This window comes from Castor canadensis, chromosome X, assembly GCF_047511655.1.
Source record: "Castor canadensis chromosome X, mCasCan1.hap1v2, whole genome shotgun sequence".
In the NCBI taxonomy this organism is placed as follows: domain Eukaryota; kingdom Metazoa; phylum Chordata; class Mammalia; order Rodentia; family Castoridae; genus Castor; species Castor canadensis.
In genome coordinates, this window is record NC_133405.1 from 361,777 (window position 1) to 373,248 (window position 11,472).

The following is an 11,472-nucleotide window of genomic DNA, read 5'->3' on the forward strand; positions in this document are numbered from 1 at the left end:
GGACTGATTGGCAGAGATATTTAAATAAGGCCTCCTTAAAATTGTTACACTCCACCTAACCCCACTCCCCTTTAAATTTTGTTTCAGTCATTACCCAGGGACCGGATACAGAGATTCCTATGGGGAGTTCTAATGGGTCCATTCAATTTCAACTGGATGACGCCACTTAGCCAAGCATTAAGAGCTACAGCTCCGGGAAAGCAAACGACACAGAGAGGGGGAGAGAAAGAAATTGTAGCAAAGAGCAATAAATCCTTTCCCATCTTCCCCTATAACCCATTCACAAGACCTGCAGAAATCATCTACATTCACAAAACAGCCAGCTAGCTGAGCTGAACACAGTGCAACCTCCTCCTCCCCCTGCAAATTATATACTAACACACCCCGAGCTATATAAATCATCACAAGCTAGCTGGTATCTATTCCTCTGTTGAGATATCCTGTGTCTACAACTGCAGTTTCTGCTGCTTCGGTTCATCTGACAGATTGGAGGAGACGGAGGCGGAGGTGGAGGCGGGGGCTAAAGAGAAGTGCCGAGGAGGTAAGGGAGGAGGAGGGAGAGGGGAAGAGGAGGAGAAGGAAAATACTGGAGGAGGAGGGGGAAAAGAAACAGGAGGAGGAGGAGAAGGGGGAGGAGTAAGAGGCGGAGGAGGGGGAAGGGGGGAGAAGGAGGAGGAGAAAGAACAGGAGGAGGAGAAAGGAGGAGGAGGTGAACAACTTACCCTGCTGAGCTTTCTTTGGGGAATACGTGCATCAAGATTTAGATCTGCAAGTAAAATCTATATAAATTATCTGCCACTAAGGACCTGGTTCTCTCCCCCCATCTCTCTCTCTCTCTCTCTCTCTCTCTCTCTCTCTCTCTCTCTCTCTCTCTCTCTCTTTTCTCTCTCTCTCTCTCCCTTCCTCTCTCCTTCTCCCCTGTGTCGGAGAGACCAAGACAGAACTATCTCTGTTTCTGGTTTCATTGCCAGTGAAGGAGTTTTCATTCAGACTTTCCGAAGAGAGGTGGAGAAACCTAAAGACTTGGGAGAAGAGGTCTTTTGAGCCAGATGGAGCATTAGTTCTTCTGCTTTTCTCAGCATGGATAAACCCTTTTCTCAAGGTAAGCCAGAGGGATTAGCTCTTAAAGACCCCAGAATTCCTTCTATGCAATGCACAGATTGCCATTCATTCCAGTCATCCTATGCGCTGTGTGTGTGTGTGTCTGCGCGCGCGCGTGCGTGTGTGTGTGTGTGTGTGTGTGCGCGCGCGCGTGCGCGCAATCGCCAGGGTAAAATAAAATGAAAATCCTTAAAATTAGATTTAAATGAATCAGCTTTTGTAGAAAATTATCCATATTGGAAATTTATAAATGAAAATAGGAATTCAAAATTATGCTCTTTTAGCCAAATGTCAGTTTAATGTCTAGTCTGTTGACCTTTAAATGCATTTTGGTGCTTACCTAAGCCCCTCCTAGAGAAGCCTAACCACCCAAGGTGAGGATTTAGGAAGACCCCTTGCAGAGGGTAGTCTGGCAGCCCAGCGGGCATCCTGTCAGCTTGGGGCTAGTTTGCTATTGGCTCACAAGTCTGGGCTGTGCATCGTTCAGATTTCATCACATCACCTTGCTCTGGGTAGAAATGGCGCAAGTTGACACTGCACAACACCCCCCCCACCGCCACCACCACCACCACTTACATTGAGTCAGAGCAATGATTTAGAAATTTCTGGATCAGTGCCTGGGTATACGTACACATGTCTCTATGTGGCATATGGAAATTTTGTCAGAAGTGAGAACCTGTGAGCATGTCTGCTTAGCCAATAGGTATTTCATAGAACCCAGGGCAATGGTTTACAGCACACTCCTTTCCACACATTTAACTAATTATCACTCACCTCTGCATGCTGCAAACCAAGTTGGATGAACAGAAAACAGACAATGAACACTTAAAACAGAAAATCTATACTGAAATCCAAACTATTGTTGCTTTTCTGGGCATATTAAAACCTCACTGTAATATGATGTGCTATCACATAAATTCTGGTATACCGGGTCTTAAATCATGTTCCCAAGTCAACTGCATCCATAAATACAAATAAGGCACAGACTAGCAGCCCATAATGAACGTTAGTCTTGTCTCTGACTCCAAGCAAACATATACTGAGATTTTATTGTAACATTCTATACATTTTGCTTCTGTGTTCTGTTTTTAGGTCTTTGTAGCTGTGAAATATTATCTAGATAGTGAGCTAGTGATTTGGAACTGGAGGTATTTATTTAGAGTTGAGGAGTTGAGTAGTGAGAAAGTAAAAATCATAAAGGAAAGGAGAATAATTCTTCATGAAAGACCTTTGAGGCTGAGATATGCAGCCAACAAACTCAGCATAAAATTTAGAACACCAGGACATGAAATGGCTTGAAAAGCCCTTCTTGCATACTCATTTTCAGATGAAGAAACTGAGGCCTGGAACAGAGGTCACTTGCCTGCAGTCACACAGCAAAGTAAAGCTAGTGTTAGGACTAGAACTTAAGTTTCTTATGTCTTATCAATGGATTTGGGGCTTAGAGAAAAGATTCCAAATTCTTAAACAAACAACTAGCTTTTTAACATTTTCCTCAGGATTAGAAGTAGTCAATTCATTTGGCATTACAAATTTTCTCTGCATCACTCATCACTAAAACACCAATACCTTTAATAATGCCAAGATCTTAAAACTGTGAGAATCCCTGGTTTGAAATAAACTGCTATGAGTCTTAATGAAACTATTAAAGTAATGAATAGGACTAGAGTAGCAAAGTGACAAGTTAAGAGTTAAATGTGGTGAGAATCTGGCAGCTCCAGCAAGATGTATGCGGTAGGAGGGAGGGCCCAGTTAGTGGCAGAGAGGTTAGTAATGTAAACTATATACAACTTGGTATTTGTAGGGGGTGAGCTTTGATAGAGATGCAAATGCTTTTGCATAGAGAGGGAGTTTTAGAGCACAGACTTTAGAACAGTAGAACTAAGAAAACATATAAAGTCATAGCAGAAATTCCCCCATGTTTGCTTTCAGTTATTCTAAGATCGAGTGTATATAACAGCAGAGTACAGAAAAAAAAAAAAACCCCAGAGCTATTACACAGTAACGTATAAAATAGCATTGAACCCATGAGAGTGGGAGTAAACAGGAGTCAGACCCTCCTTCTTTTCTTTCTCCCTCTTCTTTGCAATCAATATTGAGTAATACTGCATCAGAAAGGATTTATCACAGTAATCAGAAATGTCTTAAGATTAAGTTAGCACAGAAGAGCTTTAAGACAAGAAAGTTTTCAACTTGAGTCTCAACATGGCAGATTTTAGGTTCCAGGGAGAAAACACATTTTCTTTCATTAACAAAGATGAGCATTACTTGAATAGATTTACCTTTCTAGTCTCTAAATTGGCATAAGAAAAGAAATTTCTATTTACTTTGAACATAGCAAATTGCAGGGCTACAGAAAAACTGTTGAGAGAACTATAAGCATCTGGCCGGCAAGACTGAGATGGAAGTGGCTTTACAATGCATCATTCATTACTGCAGAGGTTCTACGTGACAAAAATCACTATATACCATCAATATGCAGCCAGAACTTATAATCACCTTGACTCCTTTTTAATAATATGTGATATGTACATTCTTTCTCATTGAACAAAATATTAACCAACAGCAAGTCAGTTTCTTAACTGTCTCTGCTCACAATGAATGGCTCTTTAATGAGAGGATTTCTGAATCAGAAACATGCATGCAGTGGTAGTTTTTCATCTAGTCTACATGCTGCAGCAGTCTCTTGCCTATTTGTTTCTCGACATTCCCCCCTCCCTTACCTTCTACTACAGTATATATCTATTTCAGTTCATCCTTGTTAGCTAGATCAGATTCAGTAAGTCTGGAAGGGCAAACAATTTATTATCATCCAATCCTTTAAATCCTACTGAACACACTGATTTTACCTTGGTCCTATTGCCCACTTTATTATAGATATTCTACACTGGATCCTGCAGTTCATTCTAATGATTTTTTTTAAAGAGCAGGAAGAAACTATCTGATGCCATACTGTCAATCCTCTTACGTGAAGGCAAGACAGTACCTTATCATCCCAGATTGATCTCACAGCTTCCTTTATAATCATCCAACCAAGTCTCTCAAATCCTCAGTCTTGCAGATGTCTAATCAATGCTTGAACACACCTTCTTAACCTAAACATCATGTGCCCTTCTGCTACTCAGAAAAAGTCCCCCTTGAATATGGATAGATTACTGGTTCTAAGTCATATGTATGATGATCTAGATTTCTCCAAGTTTAGCTTTCCACTTTCTGGGCATGTCTCTGAGATACCTAGTGACATCCCTGGAATCTTATCTTTGGAATATCAATGTTTATCTCCTATAACTTTGAGACCTTGTATACATTCCTTTTAATCATTCTTTCTTGAAATTTCCAATATGTTTTGAGTGTAGTTTCCTTTGATAAATCAATGAGTCTAAACTACATCTGGCATGCATGTTATTGTACTTATAATGTAAAGGACTTGAAGGAGTACACACATTCTTTAATTGATGAATAGGTTATACATCCATTTTCTTATAATTTTGTCAAAGGACACTTCACAGTCTAAAGTTTCCCAACTCATATACCCACTGAGCCAGCTGAACAATGTGTCTTTGTTATTTGGATGTCCAAATGAAAACTTCCTGTTCCTTTTCAATGCTGAGATTATGAATCTATAAAGATACAGCAAAGGTAGGGGTGAGAGATTGCGGGGATTTTGAGTGCAAGTAAATAAATGAAGGCAACATATATTTTTTGCTTTTGAATTGTCCAAATAAACAAGGGTACATTGCCTAACTTACTTGAAGGACTTGAAGATATAGAAGGTATGGATGAAAATAATTTTTTAAATCAAATTACACAGTTATGAAAATACAGACCATTGCATTGATCCTTGGGGATCACCTAGTACATTCCTATAAGGACATAGATAGTAAAACTGAGGCCCAAAGACAGCAAATGGATTGACAAAAATATCATAGATATTTGAATCTTAGAGTCTCCTTAGTGTTTATCTGTATTTTTAAAACAGATGTAAATTCAGCTAATCAGGTTTGCATGGTTATATAACCTCAAAAGTCACCTAAGTCTGGTCATTATTTTCCACTGAGTTCTTTATGAACTGCATCATTATTTTTATTATGGAGCTTTAGGCCTATTTCAATGTCACGTTTGTTTGATTATGGAAACCTAATCAGGTACTATTCTCTCTCTCGTCTTATTCATTTTTATTACTCATTCAAGCTATTCAACCCATACAGTTGTATGAGTAATTGGTCTATTTTGAGGAAACCTAAAATATGATGGATTTCAAATATATACTTTATTCATGCTAATGTTTCCTAGGTCCTGATACCCCATGTTGTCTCAGATTGTATTTAGGTGTCCTTGTGTACACTTTTTTGGCTGTCTTCTAGGTGGTATAATATAGCAGTCTATTATTTGTATATTTTTCCTTATGGTCACCATTATCAGTTCTAGGCTTGATCAAATCCTTTAGGAGAATGACTACACAACTCTTTGTGGTACGATGGAGATGTAAGAATATACTTTTTAGATATTGTACTTAACTTATAGTATAAGAATGCTGCTTTTTTTTTTAAAGAAAGCTAGCTTTTGGTGTAAGGTAAGGATTAAGAAAAGTAGCCCAAGCAGAATCTGCTTGGTGAGTACCATCAATATGGAGTTGACTTAGGATAGTAGTATGTGAGTACAATTACAGATGATATTTGAAATAATTCAGGGCTTGCCTTCTATAGCTCTCTATTGTTGTCCTCATCTCCAATCTCCAGTGTTTATGCAGCTCTATCTATCTAGCTAGCTAGTGTCTGGAAGCCAGGCATGGCAGCATACAATCGTACAATCTCTTTTTTCATCTGTTTGTTTTCGCTTGTCATCAATTGTACTGAAAGGAGAGTTTTGACTGGATACATACACACACATGCATATACACATATAAGCAATTTCTCATGGGAGACTTTTGAAGCTTTCTCTTTTACTTCAGCATTACTTTAGGAAGTGGCCTTTGCATTTAACATTTGGTTCCATTTTGTTAAAATTCTGAAGCTCAAGGCTTAGATTTAGATGCTTCTGTGAACCTAGTCATATGATGGAATACAAAAAGAATCAACAATATGATATTTGCTCCCAAACTTCTTTATTATCTAAATGGGATGACTAGACTTGCCTGTAAAGAAGTAGGTGAAGTCACTTACAAAATAAAGATATAGCATGATGACTACTATAAAGTGATTAAAGGTAGTAGTGCTGATGAATCCTGACCTTTGTTAGTTCCTTGCAAAACACTTATAGCTCTGTGTTCTGATTTATTGTTTCTATTCCTTCTCTCCTAGGATTTTCTGATGTGCCCTGAGGTCCATGTAACTACAAGGGTTCCTCTTTATCACCATAAGTGCCACTCTGACCCAAAATTACTCAGAGCTCAAAAATCAAGGCAAAATGGATGCCACAGTGATAGATGATTTCCAACAAATTTTGCCTATTGAACAGCTGCGCTCTACTCATGCTAGCAATGATTATGTGGAACGGCCTCCAGCTCCCTGTAAACAGGTCCTTTCCAGTCCTTCGCTTATAGTGCAAACCCACAAATCTGATTGGTCTCTGGCTACCATACCTACTGCTCTCCCCCGCAGTCTTAGCCAGTGCCATCAATTGCAGCCCTTGCCTCAACATCTGAGCCAATCTAGCATTGCCAGCTCAATGTCCCATAGCACCACTGCCTCTGATCAAAGGCTCTTGGCCAGCATTACACCCTCACCTTCAGGCCAATCCATCATCCGAACCCAGCCTGGAGCAGGGGCCCACCCAAAGGCTGATGGTGCTCTGAAGGGAGAAGCTGAGCAATCTGCAGGGCACCCCAGTGAGCACCTCTTCATCTGCGAGGAGTGTGGGCGCTGTAAGTGTGTCCCCTGCACAGCAGCTCGCCCTCTCCCCTCCTGCTGGCTGTGCAACCAACGTTGCCTTTGCTCTGCTGAGAGCCTCCTCGATTATGGCACTTGCCTCTGCTGTGTCAAGGGCCTCTTCTATCACTGCTCCACTGATGATGAAGACAACTGCGCTGATGAGCCCTGCTCCTGTGGGCCTAGCTCTTGCTTCGTCCGCTGGGCAGCCATGAGCCTCATCTCCCTCTTCCTACCCTGCCTGTGTTGCTACCTGCCTACCCGAGGATGCCTCCATCTATGCCAGCAAGGCTATGATAGCCTTCGGCGACCAGGCTGCCGCTGTAAGAGGCACACCAACACTGTGTGCAGAAAAATCTCTTCTGGTAGTGCACCCTTTCCCAAGGCCCAGGAAAAGTCTGTATGACCTTCCCGCAAGATGGATCCAGAGCTTTCTCCTTCTAACCCCCATCAGTAAAATATAGGCCTCACGATTGGAGAGGGGGAGGAGTAATAAACTAGCCAAAGTTAGGGCCTCACATCTTTTGTTCTGGAAGCATCAGGGGAATGGCAAAATACATCCTGGTGCAGGATGCCTTGTTCTTTTTCACAGTTATGTATCCCATTTTTCTTCAACCTTTTACACCATGCCTGCTCAGCCCTTACGGCTGTCATGGCAAATTCAGGTGATACATGGGCATGAAGTTTGGACACTGAGGACTGACAGAGCCAGCAACGTGGAGGTTTAGGGGCTCCCCAGTGTAATTCCTCTCGGTGCAGGCTCTGATCGTCACTCTGCTTTCCATAGTGCCTTTGGAAGCTTTCTTGTAAGATGGTTTTCACAGGTGCATGTGGAACAGTGTTCAACCTTCCAGGGAATATGACCCCATCTCCCTGTTTGCTGCCCTTTTCTTCTCTATTCCTCTCGTTCTTTCTTCTTTTCTCCTGTTTTCATTATCCTGTTCCAATTCCCTTCCCCCTTCATTCTCGGCCTCTTTACTTTCACTTTCCTGCTTTTTTCTCACTTCCTTCCTTTCTATTTCTTTTTTCCCCTTTCTCAGACTAATACCTTCTTTATATTTTTTCTTGTTTGGTCTGTATTTGTCTCTCTCTACCTGCCCCTCTTTCTCTAATACATCCAAAAGTGCTGTTTTTCCATAGGTGTTTCCATTGATGCAAACTTTGTTATGCTACACTACTTATTAAATTTTATTAAGGGAAATGGATTACTGTAATGAACTGATCACTAGCAATAGTCTGTATCCCAATGTGGGTATGCACTCACAACCACACTCATCTATTTGTGAGCATATAAGGTTATCTTATATTTCCAGATTTAATTAGTTGGAGTTTTTCTCCCTTTCCCAATAATAACTTATAGTACTGACAGATTCCACTAGCATGCTGAGTAGGATAGTGTATCAGGATGCTCATAACTTTGTATGTCTGACCCAAGTGCCAAAGGCAGACGTGCTTTATAGCTAAATGAACAAAGCAAAGGATATTACAGAGGTATGTTCTCTCTTAGAAGCTAACTTCCCTGAGACTGCATGGCTCAGGCCTTAATAATGGACATAAAAAGTCATAAAACATTAGAGCTGGAAGGAATCTTAACTGTTAATCTAGTTCAATGCCCTTATTTTACAGATGGGAAAACTGAGGCCTGGAAATAGGAAGGGACTTTCCCAAGGCCATTCACTGGGTTAATAGCAGAATTGAGGTTGGAATACAGAGGCCTTCTGACTCCTAATTCAGTATTTTTCCCCTGCACCACATTGAGTCATTGGACTTTTTCCTAGGACTCCATTAAAAATGACAGAAAGCCATTCCCCTCCAATTACTTTTCAGAAACCATGCCAATTAGTGTGGTAGTCTCTCTGCAGTGCACAGTGTTAGCTAATTAACTATCAAGTGTTGAGGCTTCCCCCAGTGGACATCACCTTTGGCTCTGTCACCTTGTAGAAGCTCAAGTGTGGAAAAGAAAAAAAACAAACTTAAAGAAGCCCTAAGCAAACCAAGCTGTATCTTCGCCATTGCATCTACTCTTTGCTGCACCCACAGTGCTCACTCCTGGCTTTGTCTGCAATGGCAGCTGTACGAGAACCTAGATTTCAGCAACAGTGAAAAACTGAGATGAAAGATATATAAAGCAGAGAAGTGACCTCTCTCTTAAAACATACAGAAAGCCTGTGCTGCGAACCCTTTTCAATGGGAAAAGGCTACAGTGGTGATGGCAGGATGCTAAAGACTGCTGCTAAAAGACATGAGAATATATAATTTCCCTCTGTAAGTGAATCCAAAATTCACCAAGGAATTCAGAGATTGAGGGCACTTGCTTGAAATCAAGGTGCTCCAACTTAGTTAAGACTTCCAGACTCTAACTTTATATATCATCTCTTTTAAAGTGTGCATGGATGTGTGTTGCAGGGTGAAAGAGTGAGGAGAACTATGTAGTCATACACAAGGAAAAGAAAGGGACATTCATGTCCTTTTGTTGCCACCTAGTATTTTTTGGTTCTGAAGTGTATTGACATTTGGATTGCACACAGCTCCACACCTTCACTTACATCTCCTCTTGTAGAATTGCTTTGCTCTATTTTTGTATATACAAATATGTTAAGATGATTATTAATATTGTTAATGATATTGCTGCAAATGGTGCCATATATGAGGTTAGGCTTCTTGGAACATCTATAAACCCAAACTAATACCTGTAACTTCTTATGTTGCTTTTAGATCCTTCAATTTTAAGTAATTTAATTAACCTTACAAGTCTGCCTGATTGTACTTTAAACTTATCTTCCCTTAAAAGCTGTGCCCAGTTCTCTGGGTCTTAACTGGAGGTGATGAGTAGCAACACACACTTCTCTCTGCTTCTGCCTGATATTTGCTTAGAGCTCAGATATCTAAGGAATCTCTGACACTAGTGCATTGTTCTGGAGCTAAAGTTATTCTATGGATGTTTGCTTATTAGTTTCAGCACCAAAATAATGCAAGTCCCTCCTTCTTGACAGCTCCTTGATATCCCAATCCTGCAGTCCTTACTCAGGCAAATTGTGCACTGCCAGAGGGGCCCTGGGCTCTGCCACACACCCAGAGAAGCTCTTCACAGTGTATTTCTAAATGGCCTTACACTTGGTAGAAGAAACTGAAGGGTTACTCAAATATAGTTGCAATCTGCTGCCGAGTCAGGGCTTTCACTTGTGTCCAAGTTGGCCTGATATGGACTGCATCTGGTTTACGTATAGATGGGTCCTGTTGGGGTATGTGCATGGACATGTGAGTGAGTGTGCATATGTATCCCTTCTGTGGTTTCACATATATATATATATATATATATATATATATATATATAATGTGTATATATATATGTAAATATATATTCACACATCTCTCTATATTTTAATGTATTGCACATGTATATTTAAAATATATACAAAAGACCTCTAAATCTTGCAGAGTGGCTCTGTTTTCATTATTTTTCTACTTTTTGTTATGTACTGTATAAACAAGAATGTTTAGAGGGTGTTTCCTGCTTGGCGTTTTTTTGCAGTTAAGTCATCTGTTACCCCTAACTCTACTGCTTTCCACATATTGGCCCCTTGATACATTTCATATGACATTAGCCAAGAGTTTTCCTTTGTTCCAGCCCATCTTTTCTCATCACAATAGCTATAATAAGTATAGTGAACCCTTATGTAGTACTTACTATGTGGTAAGTACTATTTTTAGCATATTACCTCTATTATCTCATTTAATCCTAACAAATAAGTCTATGATGTAGACACTATTCCCTTCTCTAGTTGAGAAACAACAACAAAAAACCCCAGAAGTACAGAGAAGTGACTTGTTGAAAGTATAATTATAAATGGTAGAGCTGAGATTTGAACCTAGTCAGTCTGACTCCTAAGTCCACACTGCAGGGTCAAGTTTAGGAGGTGCAGCTCAAGAGGTATGGCACCTGCTTTGCAATTGTGAGGCCCTGAGTTCAAACCCCAGTCTCACCAAAAACAAACAAACAAACCTAAAAACAGAGTCAAGTTTAGAAATCTGGAACACAATGTAAAACCATTTCAGAGTAACAAGCCTCAAAAGGTAGATAGTCCTTTCCTTAACTCCACTCCACCTGCTACATAGGAGTTGAAATAAATGTGCGCCTATGTTAGCAATGAAGTAATAATCATAGACATATATTAAATGTCCTGTTTTCCACGGTAGTGGCATTACAAACTTTTCACTTTAAGTGAAATTATGACTTTGTTCCAGAGCTCCTCATTTTCAAATGTCTTAGCTTGGGTTTCCTCGAAAACAGAGCTTGAAGCAAAAGCTGATATGCAATTCAGGGAAGCCGAAGTGAGGAAAAGGGCAATGAATTAGCAAAGGAAGGAGTGTATCACTGAGTGGCCTATAAACTGTTTTGTTGTAAGCCAATTTCTCAATCTCTTATGGCAAGCCATATGAAGCTACTACACATCTATAAAGCTTACCTGGGGGATAAAGGGAGAAAAATTCATTGACCAGCTCC

The 11,472-nt window shown here is 40.3% G+C and overlaps 1 protein-coding gene across 1 annotated transcript; it reads left to right on the forward strand.

The window, feature by feature from the left end:
- The first annotated feature begins 694 nt into the window (after nucleotides 1–694).
- Spry3 (sprouty RTK signaling antagonist 3) lies at nucleotides 695–10,249 on the forward strand. Its single transcript, XM_074062873.1, has 2 exons — nucleotides 695–1,102; nucleotides 6,402–10,249. The coding sequence occupies exon 2, from the start codon at nucleotides 6,508–6,510 to the stop codon at nucleotides 7,372–7,374; it is 867 nt and encodes a 288-aa protein (XP_073918974.1). The 5' UTR covers nucleotides 695–1,102; nucleotides 6,402–6,507; the 3' UTR covers nucleotides 7,375–10,249.
- Nucleotides 10,250–11,472: the final 1,223 nt, after the last annotated feature.